Source organism: Gracilinanus agilis, chromosome 4 (genome assembly GCF_016433145.1).
Source record: "Gracilinanus agilis isolate LMUSP501 chromosome 4, AgileGrace, whole genome shotgun sequence".
Lineage (NCBI taxonomy): Eukaryota > Metazoa > Chordata > Mammalia > Didelphimorphia > Didelphidae > Gracilinanus > Gracilinanus agilis.
In genome coordinates, this window is record NC_058133.1 from 264676644 (window position 1) to 264701933 (window position 25290).

The 25290-nt window shown below is 41.2% G+C and overlaps 1 protein-coding gene across 1 annotated transcript in view; it reads left to right on the forward strand.

Moving 5' to 3' along the window:
• RAB44 (RAB44, member RAS oncogene family) overlaps window positions 1-17173 on the forward strand; it is a 44592-nt gene extending 27419 nt beyond the window's left edge. The window contains exons 11-15 of the mRNA XM_044675289.1: window positions 5547-5628; window positions 6275-6389; window positions 9220-9321; window positions 10867-10943; window positions 16940-17173. Coding sequence (XP_044531224.1) covers window positions 5547-5628; window positions 6275-6389; window positions 9220-9321; window positions 10867-10943; window positions 16940-17030 — 467 coding nt within the window. The 3' untranslated portion in view covers window positions 17031-17173. The remainder of the gene's footprint in view (window positions 1-5546; window positions 5629-6274; window positions 6390-9219; window positions 9322-10866; window positions 10944-16939) is intronic.
• Window positions 17174-25290: the final 8117 nt, after the last annotated feature.

Here is a 25290-nt window from a genome sequence, read left to right on the forward strand (position 1 = left end):
TAACTCTTGTTTGGTTTTAAAATCTTTCCTTTCCCAGAGATCTGACAAGTATACTATTCTGTGTTCACCTAATTTACTTACAGTTTCCTTCTTTATATTTAAGTCTTTCACCCATTCTGAATTTATCTTGGTGTAGGGTGTGAGATGTTGATCTAAATCTAATCTCTCTCATATTGTTCTCCAATTTTCCCAGCAGTTTTTGTCAAATAGTGGATTTTTGTCCCAAAAGTTGGGTTCTTGGGTTTATCATACACTGTCTTGCTGACGTCACCTACCCCAAGTCTATTCCACTGATCCTCCCTTCTCTTAGCCAGTACCATATTGTTTTGATGACTGCTGCTTTATAGTATAGCTTAATATCTGGTACCGCTAAGCCACCTTCCTTCACATTTTTTTTTCATTATTTCCCTTGATATTCTTGATCTTTTGTTCTTCCAAATAAATTTTGTTATAGTTTTTTCTAATTCTGTAAAAAAGTTTTTTTGGTAAATCTCATAGGATTTAGAGTTGGAAAAGACCTTAAAAATCACTCCGTCTAATGCCTTCATTTAACAGATGAAGAACCAAGCCCAAAGAGATAAAATCAGTAGCCAAAGGCCACCAGCCACACCTCCACAAATTGTGGGAAGTAGGAGCCGGATAGAGATGGGATAGAAGTGCAGCTTCTGGGTCTGGTGCCATTGACTAAGAAGAGGCAGTGTTGTAGTGAGATCTTTGCTTCTGGAGACTGAAATCCTGGGTTCTAGTCCTACATCTTCTACTAATCAGTCTTATGACCCTGGACAAGTCACTTCTCTCTGGATGTCAGTGACTGCATTTGTTAAATGTGGGGAAGAATTACACTAGAAGTTCATCAGTGACACTTACAGAATCCATAAATCTAAAGTCACTCACTTTTTAGACCCTCACTTTGCTCATCCATAAAATGGGTATGAGAATACTTTTACTCTTTTACAAGTGCTTGTGAACTCTAAAGTAATATATATTTTTATTTCATATATGTATATATAATATATTTATATAAATGTATATATATAACATATTTATCTTGATATATGTGTATATATGTATTATAGAAATTGATGCACATATAACATTTTTATGTGTGTATAATATACATTTATATAAATATATTTGTTTATATACACACAATACAAACAATTACAAACACAAAATATAGTTAAATAAATATGTTTATATTTTATATGTGTGTATCTGGTATATTTTTATATATGTGTATATGCTTTTAAATATATACATATGCACATAAATATATAACATACATAAACATAAATATAGATAAATAAATATAGACATAAATATAAAATATAGACAAATTATATACATAACTATAAAATAGAGACATAAATATATTATAGACATAAACATAAAATATATACATAAATAAATATATAACATACAAAATATGAACTGTAGACATAAATATATTATATATACAAGTGTAAAATTATAGGCATAAATGTATATTATACACATAAATACATATAATATACACAAACATAAAGTAAACACATAAATAAATATTATACATAGAAATATACAGCATATACATAAATATAAAATATATACACAAATATATATATTATATACATAAATATAAAATATAGACATAAATAAATATATAATCATAAATATATTCTATATGGATAAAAATATAAATATATTTCTATTATATAATAAATACATATGCACATCTAGATATATTTATATCATTATACTTATATTTTTACATTATAATATAATTTATTCATTATATATTATATACAATATATCTAGATGTGCATAGATATGTATGTATATAATGCATATTCATATATCTATAGAATATATTTGCATATGTTTACATATTTATTATATTTATATATAAATATATTTGCATTTATATGTGATATATTTGTGTAAATAGAAATACATGTGCATGCATGCATGTGTGTATGTATATAAAGATCTATATCTGGACTCCATCTCTAAGTCCATTATGTATGTATGGAGGTGTGAGCTAGACTAGAGGATATGTCCCCTGTCCTGCATCCTTCACTCAGCCAGCAGACTGTGTCGGGGTACTCTCCTCAGTGGGAGGAAAAGGTGCGCCAGGGTCACTGGCCTGCCAGAGCTCATGGTCCCATCTGGGGTGCCACAATCTTTTCAGGAGAGAGACCCCTCCTACCCTGATTGTCACAAGCTTGAAGGAGCAGCAATCAGGATTCAGGGAGCAGAGAGAGATCTCGGTGGCTTTAGGAGGAAATGGAGCTTGAGTAGGGCTTTGAAGGACAGGAAGAATTGGATGCCTAGAGAGAAGTGGGGAGAGATCCCTCAAAGCAGAAAGCTCCCATCACTTTCCTCTTCTTGGTCTCCATATTGCCCTTTGTACAAAAGGGGTTACAAAGACAGGTGTAGGTAACCTATAGAGTCCCTTCCAATGTATGTATGGTGTAGTGGATAGGGTGCTGGGCCTGGGGTCAGGAAAACTCATCTTCTTGAGTTCAAATCTAGCCTCAGACATTTACTAGCTGTGTGACTCTGGGCAAGTCATTTCACCCTATTTATCTTGATTTCCTCATCTATAAAATGCATTGGAGAAGGAAATGCAAATCATTCCAGTACTTTTTTTTTTAACCTTTGCCTTCTGTCTTAGAATTAATACTGTGTATTGGTTCTAAGGCAGAAGAGGGGTAAGGGCTCGACCAGTGATGGGCAAACGTGTTTTGTTTTTCTGTCTTGACCGCAGTCATGTAGCCAGTAAGAATTTATTAAGTGCTTCTTATGTACCAGGCACTGTTCTTTTTTTTTTTTTTTTTTCATTTTTTTAGAAAAATTTTCCATGGTTACATGATTCATGTTCTTACTTTCCCCTTCACACACCCCCCAAAGCTGACATGCATTTCCACTGGTTTTAATATGTGTCATTACTCAAGACCTTTTCCCATATTATTGATAGTTGCATTGGTGTGGTCGTTTAGAGTCTACATCCCCAATCATGTCCGCATCAACCTATGTGTTCAAGCAGTTATTTTTCTTTTGTGTTTCTGCTCCCACAGTTCTTTTTCTGAATGTGGGTAGCGTTCTTTCTCATAAGTCCCTCAGAAATGTCTTGGATCATTGCATTGCTGCCAGTACAGAAGTCCATTACAATCAATTTTACCACAGTATATCAGTCTTTGTGTACAATGTTCTTCTGGCTCTGCTCCTTTCACTCTGCATCAATTCCTGGAGGTCGTTCCAGTTCACATGGAATTCCTCCAGTTTATTATTCCTTTGAGCACAGTAGTATTGATGGCAAACTTTTTAAAGAGGGGGCCAAAGGAAAGGAAATGCTCATCTGTCAGTCTGTTTCTAAGGCAACTCTTTCAAAGTTTCATTGTATTGTATCCTACTCATTGTATTTGTCAGATTAGGAATGCTGGATAGAAGATTTCTGCATCTGGCCCTTGGATCATAGTTTGCCCAACACTGGACTAGATAATGGAGGTTAAGTGACTTGCCCAGGGTCACACAGCTAGGAAGTGTCTGATGTCAGATTTGAACCCAGGACCGCCTGTCTCTAGGCCTGGTTCTCTATCCACTGAGCCACCCAACTGCCCCCCTACTCCAGTATCTCTGCTGAGAAAACCCCAAATGGGGCCACAGATAGACAGACACCCCTGAAATGCCCCAACAACAATTCCACCAGGGCTGATCTAGGGATCCATCTCTCCTCTCTGCCTCTTTGCACTGGCTGGACCCTTTTAACAATCCAGAATTTCTCCCTTCCCTTCCTGGCTCAGTTCAAGGGCTGCCTTTTGCTGAGAAGCCCGAAGCCTTCCCTGACCCTGGTGTGTGCTAGGAGTGCTCTCGCCCATCCCAGGGGTCCTGAATCCATTAATATGTACTCACACGCTTCTGTGTATCTGTGTATATCCGTTATGCATGTATGCACACATACATTGTATATCTACACTTATATACATTCGCAAATATTTATTTTGAGGTGTATATAGAATAGAGATGAGATTATTAGAACGGGGAAGGCACTACTAACAGCTTTATTGTCTCCCCTTTCCAGACGGTGAGCTCCTCAAGCACAGGGACTGCCTCACTTTTGCCTCTGTGTCCTCAGCACCTAGCACAGTGCTGGGTACAGGTTGTCGTTCTCAGGCGTGTCTAACTCTTTGTGACCCCATTTGGGGTTTTCTTGGCCGAGATACTGGACTGGTTTACCATGTCCTTCTCTGGCTCATTTGACAGATGAGGAAACTGAGGCAAACAGGGTGAAGTGACTTGTCCAGGGTCACACAGTCAGTGGTTTGCCATCTCCTTCTCCAGCTCATTTGACAGATGAGGAAGCTGAGGCAAACAGGGTGAAGACACTTGCTGGAGATGCACAGTTAGAAAGGGTCTGGGCTAGATTTCAACGCAGGTTTTCCTGACTCCAGGCCTGGTACTTTATCTACTGTGTTACCTAGTTGTTTGGAGATTCAGAGGATTTGGGTTCAAATCCCCATTCCTGACATTCACCCCCACCCCTCTCTCTTTTTCTCTGTCTGTCTGTCTGTCTCTGTATGGAAAGAACTGGGTCTCTATTGCCTCATCTATAAAATGAGGGTCTTGGTCTAGATGACCTCTGAGATCCTGTCAAGTTCTGAATCTAAGACCCTGTGATTCCATACAGTTCACTGGGATTTTCCATTTTTGTTGTCCATTTCTTCATGACCCTATCTGGGGTTCTCTTGGCAGTGATACTGGAGTGGTTTGCCATTTCCTTCTCCAGCTCATTTTACAAGTGAGGAAACTGAGGCAAACAGGATAAAGAGACTTGCCCAGAGCCACACAGCTAGACAGGATTTGAACTCAGGATAGTACGTACTCAATAAAAGCATATTGGTTGATTGCTATTTCATTCTAAGCAGGGTCACTGAGAGTTACTCTGGCCTTGGAATTTGGGAATAATAGTGGTTACTCCCACTTGTATAGAATTTTAAGGTTTTCAAAGAGTTTTTAAAAATTATTTATTATCATTTGATTCTCATAAGATTCCCGTGAAGGTAGTTGCTATGATTATACCCATTTTACAGAGAAGCTAATTGAGGCTGGGAGAGGTTTAGTCACTTGCTCAGGGCCATACACTTAGGTGCCTGAGGTAGAATTTAAGCTGAGGTCTTTCTGACTCTAAGTCCAGGGCTCTAGCCTCTAGGATGGTGATGGTGAACCTTTTAGAGACCATGTGCCATGCCATGCCCAGAGACCAAGTGCCACTCTTCCCCCCTTACCCTAGACGGGAGAGGGAAAAAGGGAGGGAAAGTGCACTCCCATTGGGCTGCTGGGCAGAGGGGTGGGTGATGAGAGGTGTGCATGGAGAAGGGGAAGGGAGCAGCTCTGCCTAAGTCCCACTGCCTTTCTGATAAATAACTGTGGTGGGTGATGGCATGCATGCCCACAGAGAGGTTTTTGTGTGCCATCTTTGACATGTATGCCATAGGTTCACCATCACAGCTCTAGGACTGAGTTCTGAATGGGTCCCTGCCCCTCATCTCTCTGATGTGTCCTAGGGATGGATTATCAGATCAAAAACCTGGTGGTGGACAACAGACGGTTTGCGCTACAGCTCTGGGACACAGCGGGACAGGAGAGGTAATGAGGCTTCTTTATCTTCAGACTCCCATGGGGTCCCCAGTGGGGGCTCAGGGATGAGGGGATGGAGGGAAGGTCAGCAAAGAGGGAGAAGGTATAGTCCTAGGAGAACAGGACCCACAAAGGAAAAGACACCCATGATAGAAGACAGAAGGTGTTAGGTTTAGCCATGGAGTTCTGGGTCTTTTAGAATCATAGATTTGGAGATGGAAGGGGCCTCAGAGGCCATCCATGGCAACCCTCTCACTTTATAGGTGAGAAAACAGAAGCCCAAAGAGGTCAAGGGACTTGCCCCAAATAAGGCAGGTAGTGAATAGCAAAGATGGAGATTTGAATGAAGGTCTTTTGATTCTAAATCCAGTGCTCTGCTGGAGGAACCATTAAGTTCTAGGGTGTCCTATCTCAGCAGAGGCAAGTCATTTCCCTTCTCTCATTCCTTAATCTATAAAATGGGTCTTTTTTCTGTTCTACATCCTATAATACACCACAGCTTCCCCAGGCTTCAGAGTCCTCATAGCAATAATTTATCTACCCAGTGGCAGAGGGATAAATCAAATGATGATCTCTTGTGTGCCCTTCCAACTCTCAGAGCTAAGATTTATAGATGCCTAAGGCAGTCTGGGTCTCACTAGGAATCTCCTGGTAGGTACCACAGCATAACCAGGCAGTTTCTCCGGAAAGCCGATGGTATCGTGCTCATGTATGATGTCACCTGCCCAGAAAGCTTCCTCCATGTGCGCTACTGGCTCGATTGCATCCAGGTGAGTGGGGCTGCTGCCGAGGCTGGTCCTGGCAGGAGGGGGCCAGTGTGGCATCTATTTGTTATTCGCTTCTTTTCCCTATCAGGAGCATGGATTTGACAAAAGAGGGAGCAGGCATCTTTGCCCTCCAAATAGAAGTGGGAGCAGAAATCAGGATGAATACTGTGAAGCCACAACCACCCAGTGGAGCCCTAGACAAAAACAACTTCCTATATACCCTGTGATTATTCCCTGAGCTAATTGACATCAGCTCTAGGGATAGTCAAATACCCTCTCCTAGGTTGTCTTTAAGACTCCTGCATGAGGGTGTGTGACAGGCAGACTCAGTCCATCCTAATTTTCTAATCAATTGAACATTAAGACTTTATTGAGGCTCAGTTCCATCTCCAATTCTGGGCTACTTGCTGAAGGGTATCTAGGAAAAAACCCCCATGATTCCTGCCCTCAGTGGGGTTCTATTCTATTTGAGTAGAAAGGATATGTACATGCTTGAATCTATTCACAAACATTTCATATATTCACACACATGCATTTATACACATACATAGAATTATACATTTATATACAGGGGCCAGCTAGGGGGCTCAGTGGAAAGAGCCAGGTCTAGAGATGGAAGTTCCTGAGTTCAAACCAGCCTCAAACACTTCCTAGCTGTATGACCCTAGACAAGTCACTTAACTCCAATTACCTAGTTCTTATCTGATCTTCTGCCTTGGAACCAATACTTAGTATCACTTCTAAGACATAAAGTAAGAGTTTAAAAAAACCCAGAGAAGTAGAGAGGTGATGGCGAATTTCAGGAGGAAGATGGTGGATTCTGTTTTGGACATGTTGAGTTTATTATTATGAAACCACAAAGTGGCATTACCCAATAGTTGGCTTGTGATGGAAGTAGGACAGGAGCTCAGGAGAGAGATAAGAACTAGGGATCATCTTGTGGAATTATTAGTCAAACCCACGGGAGCTAATGAGATCATCAAGAAGGAGAATGTTGGGAGAATGAGAAGAGGGTCTAGGACAAAGGCTTGGGGGAACATCCATGGTTTAAGAGGGTTAGACGTGGACGATGACTGAGATGGAAGAGTGGACGGACAGAGAGGAGAATCAGGAGAAGGTGGGATAATGAAAACTGAGAAAGTTATTATATAGGGTGAGGTGAGGAAAGAGGAGGACTGAAAAAAGGTCATTGGATTCAATAATGAAAAGATCTTTGGTGACCTTGGAGAGATCAGTCTCAGGAGCTGGAATACTACGGACTAAGAAGTGAACATGAGGAGAGCAAATAGAGCCAATGAATGTAGATCGCCTTTTCCAGGTCCAGGACACTTTTTTAAAACATAGTTTTTTAAAATTATAAACTTAGCCATCATCAATAAACACAGACATTCTGATATACAAAGAACAAAGAAGAGGATTGTGTATGGAACTATGAACTGCTGCTGGGTACAGTTTGTTTTTCTTAAAGGGCATATTAAATTTAACAAGGTCGTAATAAAATCACCCACCCCCACCCAGTAGAAACCCTCCCTTGTAACAAGTTCGTATAGTCAAACAAAACAAATCAATACTCTAGCCTTGAATGAAAATGCAAGTCTCCTTCTGCTCCCCAAATCCATCAGGTCTCTGCCAAGAGATGGGAGAGGCACCCTTTGTCTCCTGAAGTCACGCTCAGCCACTGTGGATCAGTGCTGAAGACTTTCCACGTTGTTTTTCTTCATATCGCTGTGGTCATTGCATATATCGTGCTCCTGGTTCCCCTCACTCCATGTCGTGTCGGTTCAAACGAGTCTTGCCAGATTTCCTTGAATTCCCTAGATTCATCTTTTAGTGAAATAATATCCCAATACATTCATATGCCACCAGCTGTTCAGCCATTGCCCAGTGGAGGGGCTGGCACTGTACTTCCAGCTGTCTACTATTCAGTATGTTTTCCACCTATAAAGAGCGAGACCTAAGACCAGGGAGGCCTTGAAGATAATGAAGACTCTAGGGAGACAAGAAACCTGGGCAAAGATCATAAAAGTAGAAAGAACTTAGTGGGGGCAGCCAGGCAGCACAATGGATAATGGAGAGCCAGGCCAGGAGTCAGGAGAACCGGACACTTCTTAAAAGTGTGACTCACTTAACTCTAATTGCCTAGCCCTTGCCACTCTTCTGTCTTAGAATTGATATTAATTCAGAAGGTAAGGGTTTTTTTTAAAAGAAAGAAATAAAAGAAGGAAGGAAGGAAAGAAAGAAAAAGAGAAAGGAAGAAAAAAGGAAGGAAGGAAAGGAAGGAAGGGAAGAAAGAAAGAAAGTAGAAAGGAAGAAAGGAAAGAAGGAAGGAAAAAAGGAAGGAGGAAGACATACATAAATGAATGAAGAAAGAAAGAAAAAGAGAGGGAGGGAGAAAGAAGTAGAAAGGAAGGAAAGAAAGGAAGGAAGGAAGGAAGAAAGAAAGAAGGTAGGAAAGAAAGAAAGAAAGAAGAGAAGGAGGGAAGGAAGGAGGGAAGGCAGGCAGGCAGCCAGGAAGGAAGGAAAGAAGGAAGGAAGGAAAAGCTTATTGTATTTAGGGGACAGACAGTTAAGTAGCCCTGACTGGAGCAGAGAGGGACATGTGAATAAAAGCAGAGGCTCAGGATGGATAAGCAGGATAGGCTTAGTTTCTTGAAGGCTTAGATCTACCCTATTTCTGTCTAGTCTTCATCTGTTCAGGACCTGTCCCTCTTCCTTCCCAAATCTGCCCTTGAGCTCATGATATGGAGTGTTAATGAGAGTCTTTTGGGGTTCTTGGGATGGAGAGGAAACTGTGCTCTTTTTCTCCAAACCAAAATAATGTGTCATACTGCAGGAAGCAGGAGTCGATGATGTTGCTATCCTCCTCCTTGGGAACAAGACAGACTGTGTGGAGGAGAGGCAGGTGTCCACAGAGACTGGACAGCTCCTGGCTAAGGTAAGTGTCCTGGTGAGCATCCCAGACATGCTCAGCTTTTTAAATTTTTTTTTTTAACCCTTACCTTCCGTCTTGGAGTCAATACTGGGTATTGGCTCCAAGGCAGAAGAGTGGCAAGGACTAGACAATGGGGGTCAAGTGACTTGCCCAGGGTCACACAGCTGAGAAGTGTCTGAGGCCAGATTTGAACTTAGGATCTCCCAAGTCTAGGTCTGGCTCTCAATCCACTGAGCTACCCAGCTGTCCCCTTTTAAATTTTTTGTTTTGTTTTGTTTTTACCCCAACGTTCTGCCTCCGCAACATTCCAAGACAGAAGGGTAAGGGCAAAGCAATTGGGGTTAAGTGACTAGGAACTGTCTAAGACCAGATTTGAACTCAGGCTCTCCCAACTCCAGGCCTGGCACTCTATCCATTGTGCCACCTAGCTGCCCCAACATGCCAGTCATTAGAACTAAATCCTGTGAGATGAGGGCAGAGCTGCCCCTTAGTTATGACCACCTGAAGGGAAATTGAAGCAAGGTCTACACTGCAGGGTCCCTAGCAACTAGGGCTGTGCAGGAAGGAGCTAGGAGAAGGAAGGAGTATGGTGCAGTGTGATAGCAATGGTTTTTAAATCAGAAGATCTGGATTAATAACCTAGCTTTTTATTTTTATTTTTTAACCAATTCCCTGTGTAGCCTTGAGTAGATCACCTACTTCTCTGATCCTCAGTACCTTCATCCATATGGATCAGTTAAAAACACACACACAAGAATATGCTTAATGTGTTAAGTGTATACTTGTGGGTGTGTGGGTGTTAAATGTATACTCTGTGCCAGGCACTATGCTAAGTGCTAAAAATACAAGAAGCAAAAGACAATCCTTGCCCTCAAGGAGTTTACAATCTAATAAGGAAGACAATGAACAAATAAATATATTCAAAACAAGAATAAATAGGAAATAATGAACAGAGGGAAGGTGCTAGAATTAAGAGGGATGGGGAAAGACTTTCTATAAAAGATGGGATTTTGGTTGAGACTTAATGGAAGCTGGGCAGTTAGATGGCACAGTAAATAGAATTCAGGGCCTGGCGTCAGGAAGCTCTGAGCTCAGATCTGGCCCCATTCCAATGATCTTTCTATATATTACATATCCATAACATGGTCTTCCTAACTCCAGACCTGGTGCTCTTTCCACTGCACCATTTAGCAACTCTACAGCATCCTGACTATGGTGTTTTCCCTCCTCCCAGGTAGCATGTGCACTTAATAGTGACCTTTTAGAACCAATGTTTCCACCCAACGGGGATAAGTCTAATGTTGGAATTCCAGGTACCATGATAGTCTGAAATGAGAAATATTTAGGGCCACGGGCTCTTCTTCATGCCTCAGTCTCATGACAGTAGCAGCGTCCCACTCCTCTGATTTATCGAGCTAGTCCCTCGTTCTAAAAGCCGTTGGCCAGTTCCAGACTGACCACTGAGAGCAGATATTGGTCGCCTTCTATGGTACTCCCCAGCTCATACCTAAGACCATAGTTATCCTGTGTTTCTGTTTGGTCTTACAGGAAATTGGGGTTGCCTTTGGGGAATGCAGTGCTGCCTTGGGGCATAATATCTTAGGGCCCATTGTGACATTAGCCAGGTGAGTATAACCTGCCCCCAAATTGCCCTACAACGAGATCCCATCCTGCTTGTGGGTACAGGTGTGTGTGTGTGTGTGTGTGTGTGTGTGTGTGTGTGTGTGTGTAAGCATTTCTGCACAGGATGGGCTTCAGGGTTTGGGTAAATTGGAGGTAATTTACAGGGGAGTTAGATGGCTTAGTGGTTAGAGCACTGGACCTGGAATCAGGAAGACCTGAGTTCAAATACAGCTTCAGACACTTATTAGCTGGGTGACTTTACACAAGTTGTTATACCCTGTTGATCTCAGTTTCCTCATCTGTCAAATTAGCTAGAGAAGGACACAGTAAACCACTTCAGTATGTTTGCCAAGAAAACCCCAAATGGGATCACAAAGAGTCAGACGTGATTGTAAAGAATGAACAAAAGAGAGGATAAGAAGGTGATGTTATCAAGTCATTAGGATTATGTTATTAAAATACTTTACAGAATACTTTAGACTTCTTGTATCCCTCCAGTAGAATGAACCATATTCGAGAACAAAAACTATTCATCTCATCAGCTGAGGAAGGCAAGATGCAAGAGGGAGGTGGGGGTAGGACAGAAAAAGTTGGGGGCAAAGATCAAGGTGAGGCTCCATAATGAAAAAGAAAAAGAAAGACTGTGGAACAAAGGGCAGTGTAGTGAACACAGTGCTATAGCTGAAGTCAGGAAGATCTGAGTTCAAATTCTTATTAGTTTTATTAGCTGACAAATTTAAAATTTTAAAGTACAGATCTGGGCAGCTAAGTGGCACAATGGATAGAACATCAGTCCTGGAGTAAGGAAAACCTAAATTCAAATCCAGGTCCAGACACTTGCTAGCTGTGTGACCCTGGGCAAATCCGTTCACTCTATTGGCCTCAGTTTCCTCACCTGTCAAATAAGCTGGAGAAAGGAATGGCAAACCACTCCAATATCTTTGCTAAGAAAACTGTAAATGGGATCAGGAAGAGTTAGACATCACTGAAACAACTTAACAACAACAAATAACACACACACATACACACATATTGTCTATATGTACATATACAATATACGTATCTCAAGGAGAATGCAAGCTTCTTGAAAGCAAGAGACTGTCTTGCCTTTATATTTGTATTCTCAGTGCCTGGTATAAAGTAACTACTTCCTAAATATTTGCTGATTGAAGTAATTTAACTTCTCTTGGTCTTAGCTTCCTCATTTGTAAAATGGGAATAACAATACCTGTGGTACCTACTACAGCCCATGGTACATTGATGGATACAACTGTGGGCCTAGAGTAAAGAAGATCTGAGTTCAAATCTAGCCTCAGACACTTACTAGGTGTGTGATCCTGGGCAAGTCACTTCACCCTGGGTGCCTTGGTTTCATCATCTTTAAGAAGAGCTGGAGAAGGAAATGGTAAAACCATTCCAGTATTTTTGCCAAGAAAACTCCAAATGGAGGTCATGGAGAGTCAGACATTATTGAAAAATGACTGAATTGAAAATTACTGGGATGTTTTCCTGATTTTGGACCTGAGATCTCCCTTCCTGTAACTTTCACCAGTGGCTCCTAGTTCAGGAACAATCTGCAATCCTCCCATACCATGAAAGTTCTTCAGTGACTTGAAAAGAGCTATCCTATTTCCCTCTAAAGTTTTCTCTTTGTCAGATTAAATATTCTCAGTTCAAAAACTCATAGCATCATGAAATCATATATTTAAGGCCTAGAGGATATAGACCATTTCATCCAGACCCCACCCCACACCCCATTTTGCAGATGGGGAAACTGAGGCACAGAGAAATGAAGTGCTTTCCCCAAGGTCGTACAGAATTTCAACCCTGATCTTCTTACTCCATATCCAGCATTCTCTCCTGGTCCTTCAACCTCCTGATTGCTTTCCTCCAGTTTCTCATGAAGAATGTGGTGAGCTGAACTGAATGAGATATTTCAAATGTGGTCAAATGTAGTGATAGCAGCAGAAGCACAAGTGGGGGAAGCAGGAACTATCACATCCCTATTCTACACCCTACCCCTCTTTTAATACTGAGATCATATTGGCCTTTTGGAACTGTTCTGTTATACCACTTAGTCTCCCTTTTTCTTGGCATCCTCCCTTTTCCTTACCTCTTTCCTTCTTTTTTCTCCCTTTCTCCTTTTCTTCCCTTTTTTTATTTCTTCCCTATCTCTTCTGTAAAATGAGCTGCAGAAGGAAATGGCAAATCACTCCAATATCTTTGCCAAGAAAACCCCAAATGGGGTCACAGAGAGTCAGACACTCCTGAAAAAAAAAAAGCAAATGACTGAACTGAACTTTGCTGGGATGTTCTCTTACATGGAGCTGAAATCTTCCTTCCTGTAACTTCCCCCAATGCTTCTTAGTTCTACAACAACCCATAACCCTCCCACCCCATGAAAGCCCTGCATTGAGCTTACAATCCACCAAAACTCCCAGGTCTTTTATATATAATCAAGTTTATACTTGTAATTTTTTTAAAACCCAAGAGTAAGATTTTACATCCATCATTCTTAAATTTCATTTCCTTAGATTCAGGCCATCATTCTAGCCTGCCAAGACCTTTTCAAATCTTAAGCCCGTCATCCAATGTGATGGCTTTCTCTCCCAGCTTGGTGTCATCCGTCCAGTTGATAAACATTTTCTTTTTGCCTCCCTCCAAGCCACTGGGAAATGCAGAACAGTACAGGACCAAGGACAGATCCTCGGGGCACTCCTCTCTATCAACTTCCATTCTCACATCCTACTAAATCATCACTTGACTTCTCACATTTCCTACTTTGTCTTCCCAGTGTGACTATCCACCTGCTCTTCTATGAGCTATTTCTCCTTATTTCTTTAAAGAAAAAACAAACACCTGTAAATTGAATTTTCATTCACACTATAATAAGTCTTCATTTTACATATAAGGAAATGGAGATGCTGAGGTTCAGAAGGGAGAAGTGTCTGGAGGCACAGAGTTCATCCCATCTGTAGGATCCTTGATTTAGAGCTGGAAGCAACTGTAAAGGTCTAGGCCCCCTTTATTTTACAGAGTAAAGAAGGTAGATCAGAGAGGTTTGTCCAGGATCACACAGTGAGTGAGTAGCTGAGGTAAGATTTGAACCCAGGTTTTCTTGACTTCTGGCAGCTGCTTCTCCCCTACCCTAATTAAGCTATTGAGAATTCCAGAAAAGGTTTTGTCTATTTCATTTCCAAAATAATAAAAGATCAGCTCTCAATTTAGGAGACAACTGGGAGTGCATTCAGGGGAAGGTAAAGAAGATAGTGGATGTCCAAGACTAGAGCATCAATTTGGGGACTGAAAGGAAGTTTTCCCAAAAGAATAAGATGTGGAGAGCAGCTAGGTGGCTTAGTAGATTGAGAACCAGGTCTAGAAATGGGAGATCCTGGGTTCAAATCTGGCCTCAGACACTTCCTAGTTGTGTGACCCTGGGCAAGTCACTTAACCCCCATTGCCTGGCCCTTAACCCTCTACTGCCTTGGAACCAATACACAATATTGATTCTAAGACAGAAGGTAATGTTTTTTTTTTTTTAAAAAGAATAAGACATGCCAATGAAGCATAAAGCACCAAGGCTTCATTAAAGCCTATTTTAATTTACCCAAAGGAAAGAATAAGACCTAAAATGAGATGACCAGGAATAAGGGATGAGGGATTCAAGGCCAAACAAACCACCAGATCTTAGTTGCCCAGGGAGGATCACCAAACCTTGGATTCAAGGGGTCTTTAGGTCAAAAAAGGAAGAGAGATGTGGATCCTTCAGAGAGACACACTTGGACTTGATCTACCCAAGTCTCCCCCCGTCTGCCTCTCTTCCCAATGGCTATGTGGGCTGCTTGGATGTTCTGTCTCTTCCACACCACAGCAATGAAGTCAGGCTGCTGAAGGCTGTGGTTGGATTCTGGACCATCTGGCTGAAAGCCCATCTCCAATGGCACAGTGGGAAGGTGCTAGGATTGGAACAGGGGAGACATCCAGTCATGCAGGCAAGGGGCAGGGACGTTTCCAGAAAAAGCCAGGATAGGAGCATTAGAACAGAGGCTGTCTGCTGCAAAGTGAGTGCTCTGGGGGCGAAAAAAAATCAGAAGGCTTTTTGGGCATCATACTGAGGAAGAAGAAATCATATTATACGGATAGATTAAAGGAACCAGAGGCATTTAGCTTAGAAAAGAAAAAGTTGTGAGAAAAGATAATCTATCTTTACATTTTTCCAAAGAGGGACAAAATGTGTGTGTGGAAGAGGGTTATGATGGCAAATGTTTAATAACCAGTTCTGGGAGAAAATAAATGTATACATGATGTACTTTTTATTTTATTTTTTATTTATTTTTTATTTATAAAAATTTTTTTAGTTAACAATGGGGGTCAAATGACTTGCCTAGGATCACACAAATAGGAAGTGTCTTGAGGCCAGATTTGAATCCTGCCTCCAGGCCTGACTCTCTAGCCACTGGGCCATCTGGCTGCCCCCAACAAGCATTTATTAAGGACGTGTCACTGTGCTCTATGCTAATGACACAGAGTCAAAAGTGAAATAGTCCCTGTCCTCAAGGAGCTTATATACAATGGCAAAAAAAAAAAAAAAAAAAAATAATTCTAAATAATAAATTTATATAATATAATAAAATATGACAAAATAATATACAAATATATAAAATGTAAAAATTAAGTAGATAAAAATAAACTATAAATATGCAAAACAAATTTAAAGTTAATGTGGGGGGGGGAGAAGAATCACTACTGTTTAGTGGCATTGGAAACGTCTTCATATAAAATATAGAGTTTGAATGAAGTTGTGAAAGAACCCAGAGAGGCTAAGAGGAGGGATTAAGGAGCGAGAGCATTCCAGGCAGACAGGCCAGACAAGGCGAAGACTCTCAGATGGGAGACAGAGTGAAATGTGTGAGCAAGAAGGCTGTACTGGAGAGTTCATAAAGAGAATTATATAGAATTATCCTAGAAAGTTAGACTAGGAGCCTAGCTGTCGAGAGCTTTAAATGAGGCCATCTAGCACAAACTCATTTTTCTAATGAAGAAATTGAGCCCCAGAGTGACTTGCTGAAGCAACATAGGGAATGAGGGACCAAGGAAGGGATTTGAATCTAGGGGTCTCTTGACTCCCAACTTTTTGGCTTGAGCATTTTGTCCCTGAAGGTGTTTATATTTGATTCTATTGTTGAGTTGTTTCAGTTGCATCCAACTTTTTGTGATCCCATTTTGAGGGTTTTTAAACAAAGATACTGGAGCCTTTTGCTGTTTCCTTTTCCAGCTCATTTTATAGCTGAGGAAACTCAGGCCAACAGGGTCACACAATCAGTAAGCATCTGAGGCTGGATTTGAACTCTCAAAGTTGATATTTCCTAACTCCTGGCCCAGTACTCTATCCACTCACTGTACCACATCGCTTCCCATCCTGGCTCTGACACTTACTATCTCTGTGATTCTGGCACATAGTAAGCATTTTTGTTGTTATTTAATCCTTTCCCACTCATACCTGACTTTTTGTGACCCCATTTGGTGTTTTCTTGGCAAAGATCCTAGAGTGGTTTGCTGTTTCCTTTTCCAGCTCTTTTGACAGATGAGGAAACTGAGGCAAAGAAGGTCAAGTGACTTGCCCAGGGTCACACAGCTAGTAAGTGTCTGAGGTCAGATTTGAACTCATGAAAATAAGTCTTCCTGATGTCAAAGTCCAGTGTTCTAGCTGTCGTTATAGGTAAGCGTTAAGACATAGCCCCTTGTCTTCACGGACATCAGAGCCAGATAAGCATAATATACAGTATTCTATGATTATGCTGTAAAATAGGACAGCATAGGAGCTTGGGTATGGATGGCTACTCTTGGGGGAATGGTTCTGAAGGAATCAAACTTTAAGGAGGCATCAGACCAGCTGATCTTCCTTCCAGCTCTGGGAATCTAGGATGCTAATCTTGAGAGCTACAGGTTCAAAGGCCTCCCTCATTTCCTCACTCACGCTCCTTGGGCCCCCTTATAGGGCAATGCAGGAACAGGACAGCAGGCTGAGATACAATACGGTGGACTTGGAGAAGAAGGAGGTGAAGAAGAAGGCTGGCTGCTGCTCCTGAACTCTGTGGGCCTGGCAGGCTTTGAGGAGCCCATGGTGGCTGATGGTGGCAGGACTCAGTCCCTTCAGTTGTGCCTCCTTCCTGTCTGACTTTGACAACTAACAATAGCAAGAAGAACCATGAAAATTCAAGGATTTCGAGCTAAAAAGAAGGGCATTCATGAAAAATTTTCATTTTATTTTCAATAAAATTGAATAGATTTTAATTTTATTTTCAATACAATTTAATGCATTTTCATTTTATTTTCAATAAAATTGAATGAATTTTCATTTTATTTTATTTTTTTAAAACCCTATCTTCTGTCTTATCAATACTTAATATTGGTTCCCAGGTAGAAGAGTGACAAGGGTTGGGCAATGGAAATTTAGTGACTTGCCCAGGGACACACAACTAGGAATTGTCTGAGGCTGGATTTGAACCCAGAACCTACTCCAGGCCTGGCTTTCTATGCACTGTGCCACTTAGTTGCCCCATGCAAATCGACATTCTAAAATCAATATTAATAAGTTTTTATTATTATATCAATGAATAGAAATTATATTAATAACTTAATATTCTGTTAATTAAATTAATATATTGATTAAATCAATTTTCTCTTAATTAAATTTATATTCATTAATATAAAATGAATATAAATTATATTGATTTGATAATTAATATTCTAAAAGAAATTACAGTCTTAAATGATTCTAAACCACTTAAGGAAAGGAACCATTTTTAGATCCAGTTAAATATTTTAGAGGAACTGAAACGTGGATGTTCATTAAGCTGAAGAGGCTAATTTATTCAACAAAATTAAATACTTACTCTGGGACATTTGCTGTTTAGATAAAGACTGGTCCCTATCCTCCTTGATCTAGTTAATTACAAATTGTTCTTATCTGTTCATTAAAACAAGTCCCCTACTTGGCACTCCAGGTTTAGTTTTATTACTGTACACTTAAAAATAATCAAACTGTATTCCATTGAAAATATTCTACCTGGGCAGCTTGGAAGCACAGTGAATCCAGAGGACTTGGTTTCAAATCCAGTTTCAGATATTTCCCAGTTGAGTGACCTTGGGCAAGTCACTTAACCCCCATTGCCTAGCCCTTATTACTCTTCTGCCTTGGAACCAATAGGGATATATATATATATATATATATATATATATATATATATATATTCTGCAGTTCAGATTAGGTGCCCATTCTGATTGGCGAAAAGGGCCCCTCTCATTTCAACTCATCCAAATCAGTATTTCTTGGCCCAAACAGTCATGGCGCCTATGACACAATTCCTTCTCCCTGTTCTCCAACCACAGCATCCAGCTTTAACAGGAAGCTTCCATTTAGGGGGCATTCGTTGTCCCAGTGGCCTCTGGATGCCCTCTGAAGTGGTCTTTGGTCCTAGCTGACAGCCGGCCAATCAGTATTTATTAAGTCTGTGCGACATGTTGAGCACAAGTCTTCGCCCCAGGCTGGGGAGCCATGAGAATACAGAGCAGAGACAAGAAGACCGCGCCGTGTCCTGGCTGGAACACTGATTTGGGAATCGGGAGACCTTTTATCCTTTCCTAATTGACTTTCCATTACCTTCTCTCTGCACAGCCACTGATCCGAGCCTTCTCTCTTCTCCTCTCCTTATGGGAGAAGCGGGGCCTGAAAGTCAGAGTCTCTCTCCCTCTGCCTGCCTCCATCAATGAGTCGTCATGTCTGGCCCATTCTACGTCCTCAGCCTCTCTTGTGCCTTCCCTTTGTTGATTATTTCAAATTTCTCCTTTCCATAGTGTATTTGTACACGGTAGGAAACATGTTATCTCCCTCCTTAGACCCTAAGCTCCTTGAGACTACAGACTATTCCCCCCCTTATTTTGTATTCCCAGTTGCTTGGGACATACGTTGTTTTTCATTCAGGTCTGACTCTTTGGGACCCCATTTGGGTTTTTCTTGGCAGAGATACTGCAGTGGTTTGCCATTTCCTTCTCCAGCTCATTTTACAGTCGAGGAAACTGAGGCCAACAGGGTACAGTGACTTGGCCAGGGTGACCCAGCTAGTAAGTGTCTGAGGCTAGATTTGAATTCAGGTCCTTCTGACTCCATACCCTATACTCTCTCTCCATCATGCCACTTAGCTATCCAAGAGGGGTACTTAGCTGCTGCATATTAATTAGTGCACATTAATACTAAAATATCAAACATGAAATAATACATTATATATAGTTATAACAAGATATTACATATTAAACAATATATCATATATCAGCATTGGTGAAGTATTGGCACACATGCCCAGCTGGCACAGAGGGGGCTGCTCCATTCCCCCTCTTCCCAGTGCCTGAGGACAATTTTCACATGCCTCATCCCTCTGTCCAGCCGCACAAAGCGAGCACTTCCTCCCTCCGCTCTCTGGGGTTATGGGGAGGGACTCACAGGCAACTCGAAGTTGTAGTTTGGGCACTCAGACTTCAAAACCTTTGCCAGTGCTGTCATATATTATAATAAAATATTATATATTAAATAACATATTAGATACATAATAAAATGCTATATATTAAAACTATATTAGACATATAATAACTATAATAACATATAATAACTAATAAAGACTATATTAGACATATAATAACAAAATATTATATATTAAATATTACATTAGAAGGATATATTTAATATTTTACACATAGTAAAGTTAAATATAATATTAAAATAAAATTTAATTAATTGACATGAATAAAACATGAATGAAATGTTTATTGACTGATTAATAAGTTCTCCACTTCCTCTCCCACTCTTTGTAGCCCCTTTCCATTTGACTTTGGATCTCCCCAATCAACTGAAATTGCCCTCTCCAAGCAACTAACTCTAGGGAGTCCTATGAGGTTGGCCCTGGCCAGAATACAGCTTTGGGTCAGTGGTTTCCCTGTGGGCAGATAGGTATAGTAAAGTCAGGAATACAGAGCAGGAGTGGGGGCTGGTGGGCCTTTAGGCTTCATCTAGTACTTGTGTTCTCGCCCTCAGGCTCCCTTACATGAAAATCAGAGGGCAGTATGGGAGGTGAGGGTAGCATCCTCACCCCATCTACCCTAGGGTTCATGTGAGGATTCTGGTGAATGGAGTCCCTGAAAAGGCTTTGTGGGGAGGCAATCAAAACTAAGGGATTTGGAAAGAGTTATAAAGAGTTTCCAATTGCAAGTCAGATAGTTTATTTGGTCCTCGAATTTACCACTTAATCTTAATCCTCGCCTGGAGCACTTTGCAAGCTTTTGTTGGTTATTGTTGTTCAGTCCTGTTAACTCTTCATGACCCCATGGAATTGCCTCCTTGGTTTTCAGTCATCCAGTCTTCACCATCCCATTGGGGGATTTTTCTTAGCAAAGATACTGACTGGAGTAGTTTGCCATTTCCTTCTCTAGCTCATCTGACAGATGAAGAAATTGAAGCAAACAGGGGTAAGTGACTTAACCAAGATCACACAGTTTCTGAGATTGGATTTGAATTCAGGCCATTCTTCTAGGTCCAGCACTCTATCCACTGAGCCATCTAGCTCCCCCTTTTGTTGGCTGGAAATTTAGCCCTCCCTTGCCAGGGAGAGGCTTACTAGCTGCTAAACCCCAGAATATGGTAGCAAAGCACAGCAGATGGCCCCTAAGGAGCTAAAGATCAGTAGATGTTGCATTGAACAGCTCAAGGACCACACTCCCCAAAGAGATGTCCAGCAGGAAGTGAAGACACTGGACTTAGCAACTTACCCAGCAAGGATGACTCAACACCCAGCAAAAAGCAATGTTGGGGGGCAGCTGGGTAGTTCAGTGGAATGAGAGCCAGGCCTAGAGATGGAAGGTCCTAGGTTCAAATCTAGCCTCATACACTTCCCAGCTGTGTGACCCTGGGCAAGTCACTTAACCCCCATTGCCTACCCTTACCGCTCTTCTGCTTTGGAGCCAATACACAGTATTGACTCCAAGAAGGAAGGTAAGGGTTAAAAAAAAAAAAAAGCAATGTTGACATCACCAGAGGACAATGTAACTGGAGGGGTGTGCGCTTCCTTGGCTCCACATCTGTCTTTGTCATCTATGTACATCCCTGAAGGTTTGTCTCTATGCCTGTTGCCTGGTCATGCATTTTCTGCATGTGTCCATCTCACCATTGATGGCGTGGTAACCAGTGGAAGACCCCTATTTGCTTGAAGGAAATTTTTTCTGGTCATTTACCTTACTAAGCAATTCAATTAAATGTCTTTAATATAGCCTTCCTAGTTAAAAGTTAATGCATTGGTGGGGGCTCATGAGGATTTCAGTAAATTATGAGTATTTAACTCATACCAGCAATGAGCTTCAATCCTAAAGTACTATTCTGGTGTTCAGTTGTTGATGGGATGATCTTTTAATTGACTAAGTGATTATATTGATCATCTTTTAATTGAAAAACATGATGACCTGTCTGTGTTTTAATCTTCCTAGAGCTCTAGAAATTATTTGATACTTCTGATCACTTTTTCCTGCTGGATTTTCTTTCCTCTCTGGGATTTTTTTTAAACCCTTATGTTCCATCTTAGAATCAATACTATGTATTGGTTCCAGAGCAGAAATACAGGAAGGGCTAGGCAATGAGGGTTAAGCCCAGAGTCACACCAGTAGGAAGTGTCTGAGATCAAATTTGAACCCAGGACCTTCTCTCTTTAGGCTTGCCTCTCATTGCTTTCCTGTATGGGTTTTTGTGACTGCTCTTTCCTGGTTCTCTTCCTACTTTTTTGATGGGACTTTCTCTTTCCTTGACGAGATCATAACCTTGTCACACTTAAAATAAATCTGCTCTAAAGAGAAACTGAGGGCAATGAAGTTCTGAGTATTGTTCAATTTATTAGCAAGGCCAGCAATGGCCAATTAAAGGGATCCGAGGCTACTGAGTAGCATCCGAGAATACATTTCTTTTATAGTCATATGGAGGGACCTAAAAATAAACAGTGGCAGCAATCTGACGTCCCTAAGGCTTAGCATCTCACCCCTGATTGGTCAGTGCTAAGGTTATTAACCCCAAATGACGTCGGTTTATCACCAGGTGGACTAGCATCCTTTGGAAAGTCCTTTGGTCGGTGGCAGTTCTGAGGGAGAACGAGGCCCTTGTGGTTTACATGCTAGCAACTTCTGAAAGCTTAGAATATAGACCAGAATTCTGTGGCTGGGAAGGGGAACTTGCAGCTGCAAGGCTTAAGGGGTTCAGAGGGAGTTCAAATTCACCTTCAGGAAGAGTAACATGCTAGAGCAGCTTGGTCATTAATACATAGTAAATTGATTAAGCCTTGATACAATAATATAAAATAAAGTAGGATATCCCACGCACGTGCTCTCCTCCAACCTTGGATGTCCCTCAGAGCTTTTTCCTGAGCCCTCTTCTCAGCCAGGTGTCAGCTAGGTGGCACAGAGGATAGAGCACTGAGTCTGGAATCAGAAAGATTCATCTTCCTGAGTTCGAATCCTACTGCAGACACTTTGTAGCTGTGTGACCCTGGACAAGTCACTTCATCCAGTTTGCCTCCGTTTCCCCATTTGTCAAATAAGCTAGAAAAGGAAATGGCAAACCACTAGCTATGTGCCCCATAGCAACTCACTTCGGCCTGTTTGACTCACTTTCCCCATCTGTCAAATGAGATGGAGAAGGAAATGGCAAACCACTAGCTGTGTGCCCCATGGCAAGTCACTTCACCCTATTTGCCTTGGTTTACCCATCTGTCAAATGAGCTGGAGCAGGAAATGGCAAATCACTCTAGTATCTCTGCCAAGAAAACCCCAAATGGGGTCAGGAAGAGTTTGACATGACTGAAATAACTAAACAACGACTCATCTTTACGTTCTCTTAGTGAACTCATCAGCTCTTATAACTTCAGTGATCTTTTTGCCAATGCATCCGATATTTCTATATGGTGCCCCTTCTCTCTCTTGGTCTCTTGTCCCACATCACTAACTGCCTGACAAAATCTGTCTAGATGACCCCTAGGACTCCCAAACTCATCGTGTTCAAAATGGAAGCCATTCGGACCCTCCCTCCCAACTTCTCCGTGCCTGTTGAGACGCCACCAGCTTCCTAGTCCACCAGGTTCAGAACAGCAGAGTCATCCTGGATCCTTGACTCTCCCTCACTTCTGTTATCTAACCTTCAAGCTCCCGCAGGCTGGGAGGACTGTCCGAGACCTTGGCGATCACTAACTTAATGGGACTAAGAAAGGCAGATGGCTTGGCTCAGGACCTCGGATCACAGCGATGACAGGGTGTCGTTGGGCAACCATCACGTGTGATTTCTGTTCCCTGATTCAGAGATGTGTAAATGGTTTTCCAGTCTAAATCAGTCGCTTGTGCCAGAGGCTGTGTGTGTGTGTGGGGGGTTCTGGGAGCCTTTAGGAACAAAGTGTTACAGAGGGAGACCGGAGCCCAGAGTCAAGTGTACCCGCCTTTGGGGCTGCCTCCAACCTCGCCTGGTATTTCGAGATCAGGCTGCCCAGAGACATAGGACAGACACCAAAGCATGGAGACCGCTTCAACAGCCCCAAGTCTCTCCCCACTCAGTATATCCAAGAGCTGTCAAAGTGATTCTTGTTTTTCTTTTCCTTTCCTTTCCTTTCCTTTCCTTTCCTTTCCTTTCCTTTCCTTTTTCCTTCCTTTCTGTCTTAGTAACAACTCTAATTCAGAAGGGCAAGGGCTAGGCAAATGGGGTTAAGTGACTTGTCCAGGGTCTCCCTGCTGGGAAGTATCTGAGGTCACATTTGAACCTAGATCTTCACAACTTGAAACCTGGTCCTCTGTCAGCTGTGCCACATAGCTGCCCTTCAAAGAGATTTCTCTAAAGCGAGGGTTTGACCATCTCAGTCATTAGAGTGGGAGCTCCTTGAAAGCAGGAGCCATATTTTCTGCATATATATGTATGTATATATATACACATATATAATATGGGGCAACTATACGTAAATAAAATATGTATGATTTATTAATATATTATAATATTAGATATTATATAACATGTTATTATAGAATACATCCTAATGTGTTATTCAATAAAATATATTAAATACATTATTATATTACATTAATATTATTCTATTACATATATAATATATTATATGTTATTACATGAGATATAACAAATATATTAAGTATATTTGTATAATATTTCCATATTATATTCCTTTATATTGCTATGAGATATCTTTCTATTATATGTCTATATATGGCTTAGCACAGGCACCTAGTAAGGGTTTAATATATGTTTATTGACTGACTGACTCTCCTTTCCATCAAAAACAAAACAAAACAAACCCCCTCTAATATCACCGGATTATCTCCAGGATCAGATATAAAACTTTTTTGTTTGTATTTGATTCTGGAGATAATGGTGTAAGAGTTAAAACTAGTTTTGGCCAAATTAAGAGGTATAAAAAGTTGTGGTCGCCATTTATAATAATTAGAAATTAAACTATGAGTCTTTTAGTAACTCTATTATAGCAAAGTAGAGATATTAAAAAGAGGGAGAGGTAGGAAGGAGCTAGAAAATATTGCCTAGCTATACCCCAAGTCCTGATCTGAGTGCCTCCAGACCAGGAGTGCGAATCCGAATGTGAATCTTACCAGCCCATGAGAGTATCTCCATCCAAGGGTTTCACCATCCAAAAGACCAACACTGAAGAGGATGAGCTGCAAAAGGCGGTCTCTAATGCCAAGGCAGCAAGAGTCTCACTGGAGTAATCATCCCCCTTCAGCCCAAGTCACCAACGCAGCAATCCGAATCTGAACATCCACCAGAATCCAAAGTCTGAATCAGGAAGCCAAATCCAAAATGAGAATCCGAAATGGGATGTGAAGAGGGTGTGAATTTCCTTTTCTATAAAAGGTTCTTCAAGTGTCTGATTGACTTAAGTGTGAAAGGAGAGGCACTCCAAGTTCTTGATTGATTAAGTTAAAATAAACAAAGGGAGTTAAAAATTCCCTTTCACAATGGGGAGATATTGGGAGGTTTTAAATTGATTTTAATAATTGCCAATATTTAGAGAGTGTTTTAAGTTTTACAAAATGTGGGGCAGGGGGGCAGCTGGGTAGCTCAGTGGATTGAGAGCCAGGTGTAGAGATGGGAGGTTCTAGGTTCAAATCTGACCTCAGACACTTCCCAGCTGTATGACCCTGGGCAAGTCACTTGACCCCCATAGCCTAGCCCTTACCACTCTTCTGTCTTGGAGCCAATACACGGTACTGACTCCAAGACAGAAGGTATGGGTTTAAAAAAAAATGTGGGGC